Source organism: Vipera berus (assembly GCF_964194415.1).
Source record: "Vipera berus genome assembly, chromosome: W".
In the NCBI taxonomy this organism is placed as follows: Eukaryota; Metazoa; Chordata; class Lepidosauria; order Squamata; family Viperidae; genus Vipera; species Vipera berus.
Window position 1 is genome coordinate 71,032,538 of NC_138210.1, and position 15,637 is coordinate 71,048,174.

Below are 15,637 nucleotides of genomic sequence, written 5' to 3' on the forward strand. Positions count from 1 at the left end.
CTGAGCTATATGGCTCTCCTTTCATTTGCCAGCTTTCTTGTGGCTTTCCAGGCTCGTAATCTGCCTGACAGTTTCAATGAAGCCAAGTTCATCACTTTCAGCATGTTGGCGTTCTGCAGTGTATGGGTGTCCTTTGTTCCAACGTACCTGAGCACCAGAGGCAAAGCCATGGTGGCTGTGGAGATCTTCTCCATTTTGTCCTCCAGTGCTGGGCTCCTCAGTTGCATCTTTTTCCCCAAGTGTTACATTATTGTTTTGAGGCCGGATTTAAACAACAGGGAACAACTGATAAGAAGACATGTTTAATACCTTTTTATTTTTATTTTCTTTTTTTCCTGTTTACATTGTGATTTACTTGTAGCTCTGAAATCTGGATTTTGGGGAACTTCTATCAAAGTTAGTTTCTTTTCCCCAAGAACATCCAAGGAAGTCTCACATACATTGATGAGAAAGACCATATTCTTCATTAGACAGTTTTCTTTTTAAATGTTATAAAGAAATAAAAATTAAATAAATAAGAAGCAAAATCTAGTGGTGTCAACTTTATTGTCCAAGACATTGTGTAAAGTAAATTAATATATTTTCTATAACTAAGGAAGTTGGATAAGAATACCATTTTCCTTTTCTTGCTCTAAATTTTTCTTATTTTATTGATTATGTTTTAATTGGTTATTAAAAGCCAGTTATTATAACACCAGTTATTATAAGCTAATTTTAAAAAATAAATCAGATCAAAAATATTTATCATCATCTGAATAATTACTGGAAAGGTGTTACCACATGTAAATATGCAATTTGAGCTTTGAGTCCAGATGAAATATGAAATTAAGTCAAAAGGTGGGTCTATTAAGAAATCTGTCTTTACTTCATGAGTGATTTCCATTTAGTTCACCCCCTTCATGTCTACAGGACTGCATCCTCTCCATCACTTTCATTCATTTATTTTTTTCAGTAGCCTCTTCTAATATACAATTGAATCACAATTCACCAAATCAATGGTCCTCTATTTTATATGCAAACTGAGTTGAAACCTTTACATGGATTTATTCCAGATAAAACATACATATGAATGAATGAACTTTTATTGTCAAAGTACAACCATGTATACATTGAGATTGGCTGAGCCTCCCTTCGTGCCCCCACCCTCCAACTCACAGTGACAACAAACCCTCCATCTTATTACACCATGTGAACTAATTGCACAACACACCGGCCTCGCAAGTCAATTCTGCATAAAGTTTATAAAAATTAGGAATATCAGGAATTGTTGATACCCATAACATAAAAGAAGATGGTGTCCATTTAATTTCATATAGAATCGCACCCATGTGATATGAAACTATTCATTAATGTAGCAGTTTGTACCCTAAAATAGTTAAAAGGTTGTTTTACCATTACTTCTTATATTCCACCAAGCCAGAATTTTTAGTTCATTCAAATTCTATTCCATTCAAATGATTTGTTTCTAATGCATTCATCCTGGTTGATGATTTTTAAAGCAATCTAAATTTTGAATCCAAAGAAGTAATACACTCCCCAAATACACTATTAATGGGTAACCAAATTAAGGAGAAAACCTATTGAATTTTATCTCCAAGCTTTGGAGGGGTTCTAAAAAGAGAAAGTCTTTTGCAGGGGAAGATGTCTTTTGTTAATTAAACACTGACAGGTCCAAACAATAGATGAAGACTTGAAGAGTTCTTGATTACAATAATGGAGAAATCTCCCTAGTGTCAAGTTCCACCTAAGAAGCCCAATGAAGCAAAACACCAGAGACATTGCAATCTCTAATGTAAATTTTATTAGGCATTAACAAACCAGTAAGATAGAAAGTAAGCTAGCTCTGAGAAAATGGCAGGAAGCAGATAATTAAAAGAGTGAAACTTTCCCTCCTCTCTCTGACAGTTCAGGTCACATTGTCCAATATATCTTCCAGTAATTGTTATGAGAAGAAATTTCAGTTCGCCAAAACAACTCTTCAATGGCTTCAGCTCCCACATGGATAAGGAACACCTGTGGATCCAAAATTCTCCCCTCTTTCCCCCCCATACTGTTGACAGTCTAGAAGCATCACAGTGGTCCTAAAGTAGGTAGCTTGACACCTAGACTGCTTGCCTTCCCTTGGGAAAAGTTAAATAAAGTTCCATGAAACTTTTGTGTGTGTGTGTGTGTGTGTGTGTGTGTGTGTGTGTGTGTGTGTGTCAGTCCTGGATTTCTTGTGACTGAAACAATTCAAGGCTAACTCCCCATTTGATTACTCCTCCCTGCCTGGCTGGGCATTTCCCAACCATTACAGAAACAAAAGAAATTAAAAGAGGTAAATAAAAACTGAAAAAGAAACACATGCTATGTATGACCCAATAGTAATACATTTACAAAGATTTTACATAAATGTTCTGCATTCCATTGAGATTTATTTGCCAAACAAAAGCTTGTTAGCTCATCTAAAATGGAAAGTCCACTTCTTCACATTCATATCTTCATATTTCTGGCATGGTGTACACTCACATAGTTATATAAATTTAATTTAATATTTGAGAATATTAAATCTTATCTCACAGGATAATGTGTTTATTAGGATCATAATAGCTGTTAAATTGTAAATACTATCATTCACATTTTACAGTACTATCATTTACATATCATGGCTGTCCTAAGCAAAAAAAAATGTTTGCTTTCTAAAGGAGAAAAACATTTCTAGCTACTAATTGATGTGAAGTGTAAATGCTGGCTTTTATTATTTTTTTTCCATTTATTATGTTTTTTCCCCATTTAGCTGATGTTGAGATGGAAACTAATCAAGGAGAGAAGCAACCTAGAACTAAGGAGAAATTTTCTGACAGTTAGAACAATTAATCAGTGAAACAACCTGCCTCCAGAAGTTGTGAATGTTCCAATGCTGGAAGTTTTTAAGAAGAGACTGGACAGCCCTTTGTCTGAAATGGTATAGGATTAACTGCCTGAGCAGGGGGTTGGACTAGATGACCTCCAAGGTCACTCCCAACTTTATTATTATTATTATTATTATTATTATTATTATTATTATTATTATTATTATTATTATTATTATTATTATTATTATTATTTTCAATGTATCATCACCACCACCCTTATCCCTTATGGCACTATCCTACCTCTGATGCTACAGTAATCAAAGCAATAGGGAACAGTTTCTTCCATTTTTCCTCCGTTCTTCTGTAGGTCCATGGAAATTAGCTAGTAAAGAAAAATGAATAGTTAAGTTTCAATGAATCAGAATACAGTGGGAAGGGACCTTGGAGGTCTTCTAGTCCAACTCCCTGCTCAGGCAGGACACCCTATATAATTCCAGACAGATGGCTGCTCAATTTTTTCTTAAATACTTCCAGTGATGAAGCACCTACAATTTCTGAAGGCAAGCTGTTTCAATGGTTAATTGCTCTCCTTGTTAGGAAGTTTCTCCTTAATTCCAGGTTGCTTCTCTCCTTGATCAGTTTCCATCCATTATCTCCTGTCTTGCCTTCTGGTGCTTTGGAAAATAAGTTGACCTCCTCCTCTTTGTGGCAGCCTCTCAAATACTGGAATACTGCTAGTCTTGTTTTCTGGTACTTTGGAAAATAGGTGACTCCCTCATCCTTGTGGTAGTCCCTTAAATAGAAACACGGAATAGAATAGAATAGAATAGAATAGAATAGAATAGAATAGAATAGAATAGAATAGAATAGAATAGAATAGAATAGAATAGAATAGAATAGAATAGAATAGAATAGAATAGAATAGAATAGAATAGAATAGAATAGAATAGAATAGAATAGAATAGAATAGAATAGAATCACAAATTAAGATAGTCAAGAAAATGGTAAGTGAGCACCTGTCCAGCCTAGATGAGTTCAAATCACCAGGACCAGATGGATTACACCCCAGTTCTCAAGGAACTGGCAGATGTGATCTCAGAACCACTGAACTATATTTTTCAAAGATCTTGGAGCACTGGGGAACTACTAGAGGACTGGAAAAGAGCTGATCATCTTCAAAAAAGGAAAAAAAAATGGATCCAGGAAATTACAGACCTATCAGCCTGACCTCAATACCTGGGAAGATTCTGGAAAAGATAATCAAACAACGAATCAGCGAGCACCTAGAGGCAAACAAAGTCATTACTAAAAGCCAACATTATTATTATTATTATTATTATTATTATTATTATTATTATTATTATTATTATTATTATTATTATTATTATTATTATTATTGTTGTTGTTGTTGTTGTTGTTGTTGTTGTCGTTGTCATTGTTGTTGTTGTTGTTGTTGTTGGTTTTGTTTTTGTTTTCCTTTTTTTGCTATCTAGACACTCCCAAAGGTGCTTTTTCAAGAGGCAACTGGACTTTCTTTCTTTTTCCTTGAAGGCATTTTACTTTTTATCCAAAAAGCTTCTTCAGTTCTGACTGAATGGTGGGGGATGGAAGGATTTATATTCCTTGCAGTCATCTGGTCATTAGCACTCTTTCTGAGAGTTGTTTAGGCCACTTGGAGGTTTATCTGTGCCCTTAATAATCTGTCCCCTGGATAGTACAAATGGATGTGGAAGCATTTTGGAACTCCTGAAAAAACTGTGTTGTAAACAGAAGATAGCTGGTGTCATATACCTCTCCTGTTGAGACAGGGCTGTTCACTCTCAGAAAGAGTGCTAATGAACAGATGACTGCAAGGAATATAAATCTTTCCATTCCCCACCATTGAGTCACAACTGAAGAAGCTTCTTGGATGAGAAGTGAAACATCTTCAATGAAAAACGAAGAAGGTCCATTTGCCTCTTGAAAAAGCACTTTGGGGACAACCATGATCTGGATGACTGAGAATCTCCATAGACATAGAATAGGGACAATACACTGCAACTTTCATTGTCTTCCCTGCAATTACCTGAATTATTATAATTATTTCTCAAAAACAAAAATCCAACAGATTTCCCAAAGTGAAAACAGCTGATGTGTAATTTCAAACATGGTTATAAAACCCTTCTGCCCCCTGCCATTCAGATCAGTGCTAGCTGGAGAGAAGAGACAGATGTGACTGTTTCCATGCTATGTGACATTTCGCATAGTTGAATGTTATTGGAAGAGGTTGCTTCAGTTAAATACAGTGCTACAGATGAAGTTCTTGATGGGTATCTGAGCACCTAACCTGCACATAGATGATGGTATTAGAAGTTCTGTTTCTTCTTTTATCTCATATAGAAAACAATATCAATGCAAAGGTCTGCTTCCCACTTGATACACTTCCTATCCCTCACGAATCCTATCAACCAGGTGATTTCCTCATAGGTGGGATTACTTCTCAGATGTGGTACTTTTTTCATGAGCTTTCTTTCCACAAGCAACCTTCACAGGACCTGAGCTTCCAGTTTCCAATGTAAGAAACTCTCATACCTGACTGTACTGTAACTCCATTCTCTTTTCTATGAAAGAAGATATTGGTTGGTCAGCTCTGTAAATAGCAAGGTTTGGTGATCTGCAAATGCAATGGATGAATAAAGGAAACAGTTTACAAACTTAACTTCTAAGGATGAATTAAAGGAAGTGGGGAAATGAGTAAATAAATTAGCTAAACTCTCTCCATTTATACCTCTAAGACATTATAATTGGAGTAACTGTTGCCAAAATAATTCTTATTTGGTTTTATCCCAGTCACTGAATTCATCCAATAATTCCATTCTATTTCCCTAGAACTCAGGAGAAATGACCTAATAGTGAAAACAATTAACCAATGGAAGAGCGTGCCTTCAGAAGTTGTTAGTGCCCCATCACTGGAGGCTTTTAAAAAGAGACTAAACAGCCATTTGTCTGAAATGGTATAGAGCCTCCTGCCTGAGCAGGGGGTTGGACTAGAACACCTCCAAAGTCCCATCCAACTCCGTTATTCTGTGTTCTATGTTCTAGCAAAATAACAAGCATATACGTTCATCATTTGCAGAAAATGGTGTTAGGTAAGCATTAGAAAGGGACATGGTGGCTCAGTGGGTTAGGACGCTGAGCTTGTCGATCTGAAGGTCGGCAGTTTGGCGGGTCAAATCCTGAGTGCTTTGTAACAGAGTGAGCGCCTGTTACACGTCCCAGCTTCTGCCAACCTAGCAGTTCGAAAGCATGTAAAAGTGCAAGTAGAAAAATAAGGACCACTACGGTGGGAAGGTAACAGTGTTCCGTGCGCCTTTGGCGTCTAGTCATGCCGGCCACATGACCACGGAGATGTCCTCAGACAAGCGCTGGCTCTTCGGCTTTGAAACGGAGATGAGCACCGGCCCCTAGAGTTGGAAATGACTAGCATGCATGTGCAGGGGAAACTTTACCTTTACCTTTAAGTATTAGAAATATCAAGCCAAAGAAATTTAACACCTGAAGGGAAAAAAAGAAAACTTATTTGAAACTAAATGTCTATGGTGATGATCAATCATCCAGATTGTGGTGGTCCAAAAGTGCTTTTCTAAAACACAACTAGTTTTTTCTTGGATATTTTTTCCTTGCTTCTCATCCATTTGAAATTAGTTTCTGCCAGTAGTAAACCAGTAGTTTATACCATTCACCATACTTCTGCATATCTTTTTTATCTCCACAAACCATTCTTGCTTTTACCGCCTCCCTACATAGTTTCATCTGTTCTTTAAACTTCTCCCCTCTCTTGTTGACACATTGTATGAGGAGAACCATGTTGGTACATGGTATCCAAAACTCAGAGGGTGACTGGTAGCACCTTGTGCATCTAACAAATTCTCCTAAAAGGCCTGGAAACTAAAACATATGAAGAACGGCTACAGGACTTGTGTTTGGCTCATCTAAAGAAAAAAAGAAAAGGGTCAACACGATAGCAGTATTCCAGTATTTGAGGGGCTGCCACAAAGAAGAGGGGGTTAAATTATTCTCCAAAGAACCAGAGAGCAAGACAAGAAACTCACCAAAGAGAGAAGAAACCTGGAATTAAGGAGAAAGTTCCTAACAGTGAGGACAATTAACCAGTGGAACAGCAGTTGCCTCCAGAAATCATGGGTGCTCCATTACTGGAGGTTTTTGAGAAGAGACCGGACATCCACTTTTCTGAAATGGCATAGGTTCTCCTGCTTGAGCAGCGGGCTGGACTAGAAGACCTCCAAGGTCCCTTCCAGTTCTGTAAATCTCTTCTCTTCTCTTCTCTTCTCTTCTCTTCTCTTCTCTTCTCTTCTCTTCTCTTCTCTTCTCTTCTCTTCTCTTCTCTTCTCTTCTCTTCTCTTCTCTTCTGCTCTGTTCTATTCTATACTATTGTAAACATATCAGCTTTCAAGAGATGCAGCTGACTTCATTAGATGCAATGGACTGGCTGAACTGATGTAGGAATTGCATTGGATTGAGCTGTGAGAAGAGAGGAAGGGAAGTCAGGGTGGTTATGCAGATGCAAGTTCCATACAAGGCAAGTTACAGATACTTTATCATGAGTGGGGTGCACCACCAGGTCAGGATTCACTCCTGGCAACTGCCTGGATTAGTCCCTGCAATTTTCTTGGCAGCATTTTCTGAAGTGGTTTGTCCTTGCCTTCCTCTTCCTAGGACTGAGCAACAGCAACAGGTCATCCATCTGGCTTCATGCTCCAGGAAGGGCTAGAACTTTTAGACTGCCGGTTTCTAGCTTGATTCCTTAATCCCTACAACAAACAAGCTCATTTCATGTTAAAAGTCTCTCTTTTTGAGGATCTCATTCATTTCCTCAGTCTTGCCTTTCCTTTTGATTCATTAATGCTTCTTTTCATCTTTTCATCATTCAATCAAGATCATGTGAAGTGTTAATACCACTTTACAATGTCTTGGAGTGCTGCATCCAGTTTTGGTCACCACGATGTAAAAAAGATGTTGAGACTCTAGAAAGAGTGCAGAGAAGAGCAACAAAGAGGATCAGGGGACTGGAGGCTAAAACATATAAGGAACGGCTGCTGGAATTGGGTATGTTAAGTTTAATGAAGAGAAGGATGAGGGGGGACATGATAGCAGTGTTCCAATATCTCAGGGGCTGCCCCAAAGAAGAGGGAGCCAAGCTATTCTTTAAAGAACTTGAAGGCAGGACAAGAAGCAATGGATGGAAACTAATCAAGAAGCAACCTTCAATTAAGGAGAAATTTCCTGACAGTTAGAACAATTAACCAACTGCCTCCAGAAGTTGTGAATGTTCCAGTAGTGGACGTTTTCAAGAAGAGATTGGACAACCATTTGTATTAAATGATATAGGGTTTTCTGCTGGGGTTGGACTAGAAGATCTCCAAGGTCCCTTCCAACTCTTCTATTTTATTCTGTTCTGTTCTGTTCTGTTCCATTCTGTTCTGTTCATCTTCTTTTGATTCAATCCTCTTTCTATCTCTATGACCAGCCCACCTCAGTGTATACAAAGTGATGTGTGGATGTGGTAGAAACAAGTATCAGTTCCCTAGCTTTCAGCATGCTTGCCTTGATATTTATCTGTTGTACTTTGCTTTGAGAATCACAGGGAAAAGCATACAAAAACAATTTCTTTGCAGCAACTGTAAGAGCAGTTCATGCTTGCTTTAAAGCTTCACTAGTGGGATGCTTTGCTTTTCCAATCTTGTTTCCCAATTGAATATTTTTTGGAGCTTGCGTTTAAAAAAAATTCAGTAAAAACAAAGTGTGTCTGAAGCATTTCTTTGAAATAATACCAACACCCCTACTATTTATACTATATTATCTGCATTGATTTCACAGTTATATAACCTTTCATGAACTTTCTATTCTTTCTTGTCTTATACATCTTTTTGGCTATTCCGTCTCTCTTTCTTACTATTTTTGCAGCTTGTGTCCATAATTACATAAACAGCATCTCATTTTGTTTCTGTTGATTTTTTTTTAATTTAAAATTTCTTGTAGTAAGTAAAATGGATCCAGAGACTGATAAAAAAAAATAAACAGTTATATGGGTTGTACAATCTGAAAATAACTGTCTTTCAGCATAGTGACAAAGTTCTACCAACATGTTTTGAGCTTGGTGTTTGCAGTAAATGAGATTAACCAAAATCCCCAGATCTTGCCCAATGTCACACTTGGGTTTCAGATTTATGATAGTTACTACGATGAGAAGATGACTTATCAGACAACATTGGACCTACTCTTCAAATTCCATAGATTTTTCCCCAACTATGCATGCAGTTTCCAGAAAAATCTCATGGCCATCATTGGTGGACTTGGCTCTGATATCTCCTTCCATATGTCTGATATCTTAACCCTTTACAAAATTCCACAGGTAAGATCTTTAAATGCATTTTTGTTCCTTCTAGTCTATATCTTGACTTTTGGTGACTGCCTAGGTAAGTCCCTACATTTTTTCTTGCCAAGATTTCAGAAGTTGTTTGCCATTGCTTTCTTCCCAGAGTTGAGAAAGAGTGACTTGTCCAAGGTCAAACAACTAACTTCATATCAAATGAAGGACTAGAATTCACAGTCTCCTGGTTTGTAATCTGAGGACTTAACTGACTCTCATGTCACTATAAAGGGTATATTGATATGATTATGAATTAAGATAGAGTAGGAACCCATTTAATTCATTTTTGGAACAATATTGTAGTTTAGATAAAAGGAAGAAAGATTTGACCGGCAACAAATATTTAACTATTCAAAATGTGTTTTAAAGGATTTTGGCAATTAAAGAATAGAGATTTAAGACAGAATAATGGATTTGAACAGATTTCTTTATTGTTATTATTTTTGTAGAAATTGTTTCATCTTCCCATAGACCAGCATTGTTTACTTTGAATGAACAATGGACATTCAAACCATGATCCAAGTCCCCATGTTCTAAAAAGGCAAAGGCTGAGAGATGTTTCTTATAGTAAATATATGTGCATTTTCTTTTAGCTCACATATGGTTCTTTTGCTTCTGAACAAAACAACCCAACACGGTTCCCTTCCTTTTATCGCATGGTCTCAAATGAAACTCATCAGTATGCAGGAATTGTCCAATTATTGAAGCATTTTGGATGGACCTGGATTGGACTCATTGTTTTGAGAGATGAGAGTGGAGATAATTTCTTGAAGATCTTGGAACTTTTGTTTTTCCAAAATGGAATCTGTTCTGCTTTCATACAAAGAATCCCAAGCCAAGGTCGTTTGCCATCATTAACCCAAATCAATGAAGTATCCTCAAGTACTTATCAACATGTCATGGACAACAGAGTCAAAATATTTGTTGTGTATGGAGAAACACTTACAGTGATGTGGCTGAGTTCTTTAATGTTTCAGTCAGATTCCTTTGATCAGGAAAATGCATCAATTGGAAAGTTGTGGATTGTGACTGCACAAATTGATTTCACAATCATGGGCCTTGTAACAAACTGGGATCCAGAATTATTCCTAGGCACCATTTCTTTTGAAGTTCCTTCAAATGAACCACTTGGGTTTCAGACATACCTTCAGAACCTAACCTGTTGCTCAGAACAAGACGACAATTTCCTAAAAGACTTTTGGGAGCAAGCCTTTCATTGTACATTTTCAAATTCAAAAGGATTAGAGGAGCACAATAAAGCATGCACTGGGGTAGAGAAGTTGGAGATGCTTCCAGATTCTGTTTTTGAAATGCAAATGACTGGTTACAGCTACAGCATCTTTAATGCTGTCTATCTTTTGGCACATGCTTTACATGCCATGTCTTCATTCAGGTCCCTCCACCAAGCATTAGTGAAAAGAAAGAGACTTTCACTTCAAGATCTTCAACCTTGGCAGGTAATAAAGAGTGTGGTGGCTCCTGTGGTTAGTACACTGGGTTGACTATTAGCAAGCCCTCATTCAAGACCCGAGTGTTCCTTTGTGGTGGGGTGAGCTCCCATCATTCGCTCCAGCTTCTGCCCATCTAGCAGATAAAAAGGTACCACTTCAGTGGGCACATTAACAGGAAAGGAGCCCCAGACCAAGAATCCCCAGGGCAACAGTAATCTCACTAGCTAATCCTTTCAACCTGGAAGCTCCTTAGATAGGCTTTTGATACCAACAGGATGGGGGCAAGCAATTTCTCCAAAATGAAATGACTTTATTATTAGGAACATATTTTGGGTAAGTGAAATAGCCCTCAGTTGCAATGGAACCATATTTTTCATTCTTAGTGAATACATGCCAGTTCTGTGCTTACTTGCCCTTTATCTATTTTTCTCCTTTTTCTCCTTTCTTTTTCTGATAGCTTCACTGGTTTCTTCAAGGCATTTCCTTTAACAATTCAGCTGGAGAAAGTGTGACTTTTAATGACAGAATGGAGGTGGCCACTGGCTTTGATATAATGAAGATGGTCATATTCCCTAACAACTCCTTCACTGAAGTGAAAGTCGGTAGGATAGCTACCAAGGAAGGGCAGACCTTCAGCTTTTATCAAGATAGAAAGAGCTGGCACAGGCTTTTCAACCAGGTGCACTTTCTCAATTTTAATAGGCTGTTCCATTGTCTGAAAAAAGTATTTGATGGATAGCACCTATATAACACTTCATAGTGCTCTACATCATTCTCTAAGCAGTTTGAGAGTCAGCATATTGCCCCCAACAATCTGGGTCCTTGTTTTACCAACTTCGGAAGGATAGACGCTTGAGTCAATCTTGAGCCTGTTAGGATTGATATCCTGGCAGTGGGCAGAGTTAGTCAGCAATACTGCATTCTAACCACTCTACCACCACAGCTCTTGCTTTCCATGTCATAGTATGCAATCATTATAGGAGGAAAGTCATGTTAGTCTAAGATTAGACAGATGGAACAAGACTTAAGAACATCTCAACAAACAAAAGGGTCCATGGACAAAGTGTGTCCATGTACTTCTGGTGGGCCATTCATGGCCTGGGAGGCCTCCCCTAGGCCTCCAAAGCCCAGGACAGACTTCTGGAAGTGGCATCCATGCATTTCCAGTGGGCCATTCTGTGCCTGGGAGGCCTCCCCAGGACATTTGAAGCGCAGAACAGACTTCCGGAAGTGGTGTCGACTCGCTCCTGGTGGGCTGTTTTGGCCCTGGGAGACCTTCCAGAAGTGGCATCCACATACTTCCAGTGAGCTGTTTGGTCCTGGGGCTTGTGAAAAAGGGCTAGGCTCCAGCCGGTTCGCTGAAGACAACCAAAAATTAGCTACCAGTTCTACTAAACCAGTGTGAACCTGCTGAATCTCACCACTGGTTCTACATTAGAAAATGCATTATATTAAAAAACATGTGAAGTCATTATTCCTTTCTATTTGATGAGGCTGCATATGAAATATTGTGTATAATTTTGGGCAGCATCTTTATAGAGGAATATTGACACGTTAGAGATGGGAGCAATACAAATGATACAAAGATTTGAGGACATGGCATATGAGGTTAGGCTTAAGGAACTTGAGATTTTCTCTTTAAAGAAAAGAAGACTTAAGAGACAGATGATAGCTATGTATAGTACATAAAAGGAAGCAAAGATGTTCAAGAACTGTTTTTCATGACCACATAAAGAAGGACCAGAAACAATGAAAATAAATTGTATTATCTAGGTTCTGTTTAGATACAAAGAAAACCTCCTGATGGTAAAATTGGTTTGACAGCTGAATATTTAGGTATAATGGGTTTCTCCATCTCTGGAGGTCATTAAAAAGAAACTGGACAGACACTTTTCATGGATAGTTTAGTTGGGTTTTTTACATCTTGCAGGTTAGATGGATGTTCCTTTCCAACTATACAATTGTACAATTTTGTGATACTTTGATTCTATTCTCAACCCTGTTCTGTTTTTTGCAATAATTATTTGGCATATTTATTTATTATATGTCAGATAAACTGTGGTAAAAGGTAAAGGTAAAGGTTCCCCCGCACATGCGTGCTAGTCGTTTCTGACTCTAGGGGCCGGTGCTCATCTCCGTTTCAAGGCCGAAGAGCCAGCGCTTGTCCGAGGATGTCTCCGTGGTCATGTGGCCGGCGTGACTAGACACCAAAGGCGCACGGAACGCTGTTACCTTCCCACCGTAGTGGTCCCTATTTTTCTACTTGCATTTTTACGTGCTTCTGAACTGCTAGGTTGGCAGAAGCTGGGACGAGTAACAGGCGCTCACTCTGCTACGCGGCACTCGGGATTCAACCCACCAAACTGCTGACCTTCTGATCGACAAGCTCAGTGTCCTAACCCACTGAGCCACCGCGTCCCTAAACTGTGGTAGAGCCCCAAAAATCTTATTTATGAATCAAAATGGACCTCAGGCCACTCTATCTGTATCCCTGAAGCATCACTTGGGAAGCAAATCTTTGATCTTTCAAATTCTCCCCAACCAGTCTCAAGAAATTCTTCCTAATCTATGTGCATATCTATACATATTAAGTAATACAGACTTTCTTTTTAAATAGTCTACATGATGAAGAAAATCAGTTTTTCTATCTTAAATATTTTTCACATTTATGGATAGGTTCTGCCCTTTTCTCTGTGTAGTAATCCTTGCCAGCCTGGATACCAAAAGAAAAAGAAAGAAGGGGAAAAATTCTGCTGCTACGATTGTGCTCCATGCCCAGAAGGGGAAATTTCATGCCAAGTAGGTAAGTAATATAGCACAAAAAATATTCCAGCATGCATTAATGCAAGTGAACGTGTGCAAAATGTGTTAATGTGTCAGGTAGTCAGGAGAACTTGGATACACTTCTATGTGTCTGGGAAATCCAAAGAAGAAACTAATTTCTACCAACATGCAATGATTTTTCAGTGGGATCAATGAGAAATCAACAGAAGATTTTTAAAAAAAAAACAATATCTGTGTGTAAAAGGTACAGGTTAAGCTTTCCTGTCCAGTTGTGTCTGACTATAGATCAATGTGCTCACCTGTTTCTAAGCTGAGGGAGCCAGCATTGTTGGAAGATACTTCTGTTATCATGTGGCCAGCATGATTGTATGTCCAGCACACTGAATGTTGTTACCTTCTCACCAAAGTGGTACCGATTAATCTACTTGCATTTGCCTGCTATCTAACTTCAAGGAACGGGAGCTCACCCTGTCACATAGTATTGGGTCTCTAACCCATGGTGCAGGCTCTCCAGCCGACAAGCTCAGCATCTTTAACTGCTGAGCCATTACATATTATGTATTAATATTGCATATGTATTCATGTGTAGGTAACTTAATGATAAGCAATCGTATTACTAAAAAGATCTTACAAGATTCTTCCTAACTAATATCAGTTGTATAGATATATTTCCATCATGCTATTATAGTTTGGGTAATGAAATATCTGCAAGAAAACAACCAAGCTCAGAGAGCAGCAAAGACCCCCTCAAACCTTCTTTTCAAAGGAAGAATATAGTTTATAAACTCTAAAGGCACCAAATACCGGTAGGTTTTAATGCCTATACTTGCTAAGGGTTTGGTTAAATACCAACTGTATACAACAATAAGACATAGGATAACACAATAATGTTCAAAAGGGAGGTATTATATTGAATAAAACATGGAAATGCCCCTTGGGCCACATATGGTCAATTTTTTAAATTTCTTTTTTTATCAAAATCCAGATATGGTTGACTGTTTGCCGTGTCCAGAAGATCAATACCCAAGCAAGAAGCAAGATCAATGTATTTTCAAGACTTTAAACTTTCTGTCTCATAAAGAACCATTAGGGATGAGTTTAGCCTTGGTTGGTATTAGCCTATTTATAATTACAGCTTTTGTCCTTAGAACCTTTGTTAAGCACCAAGACACTCCTATTGTCAAAGCCAACAACCGGGAACTTACGTTTACACTCCTTCTTTCCCTTCTCCTATGCTTTCTTTCACCTTTACTGTTTTTTGGGCAGCCCAGCAGGACCACTTGCTTTCTTTGCCAAACGGCTTTTGGCATCATTTTTGCTGTGGCTATTTCCTGTGTATTGGCTAAAACCATCACTGTAGTTGTAGCTTTCATGGCCACCAAACCAGGGTCAAATATGAGGAAATGGTTAGGGAGAAAGCTGGCCAGTTCCATTGTTATTTCCTGCACTCTTGTTCAAGCAAGTATTTGTTCTTGGTGGATGATAACCTCTCCTCCTTTCCCAAATTTAGATATGCACTCTCTCACCAGTGAAATCATAGCAGAATGTAATGTAGGATCTGCTGTCATGTTCTATCTTGTCCTGGGCTACTTGGGATTTCTAGCCATCATTAGTTTTATGGTGGCTTTTTTTGCCAGGAAGTTGCCAGATGCTTTCAATGAAGCCAAGTTTATCACCTTCAGCATGCTGATGTTTTGTAGCGTTTGGTTGACTTTTGTCCCTACTTATTTGAGCACAAAAGGGAAGTACATGGTGGCTGTGGAGATCTTCTCCATCCTAGCATCCAGTGGTGGACTGCTGTCTTGTATCTTTTTCCCCAAATGCTATATTATTCTGTTGAGACCTCAGTTAAACAACAAGCAGCAGTTAAAAAAGTAATTAAGCAAAGTTTATGTGTTCTTTGTGTGGTATGCATGTAAGCATGTGTGTGTTACAGTTGGTGGTAATAAAATTCTGCTTAATTTTAACTGCAGTAGAACAAAATTTAGCTATGATCATGGAGATTAAATCATGCTGATCTGATAAGTGTATAATAAAAAGATCTGAATTTTCTGTTTTAAAAGGTAAAGAGTTATAAGTTGGATCCTTGGGCCCTTATAGAGGATACAATATAGCAGAATATCAGCTTAGGTTTAACA

The 15,637-nt window shown here is 38.2% G+C and overlaps 1 protein-coding gene across 1 annotated transcript; it reads left to right on the top strand.

The window, feature by feature from the left end:
- Window positions 1–14,486: 14,486 nt before the first annotated feature.
- Window positions 14,487–15,377, top strand: LOC308676450 (vomeronasal type-2 receptor 26-like; the record flags this gene model as incomplete). The annotated part of the gene is made up of 1 exon (XM_081342265.1): window positions 14,487–15,377. The coding sequence occupies one exon, from the start codon at window positions 14,487–14,489 to the stop codon at window positions 15,375–15,377; it is 891 nt and encodes a 296-aa protein (XP_081198391.1).
- Window positions 15,378–15,637: the final 260 nt, after the last annotated feature.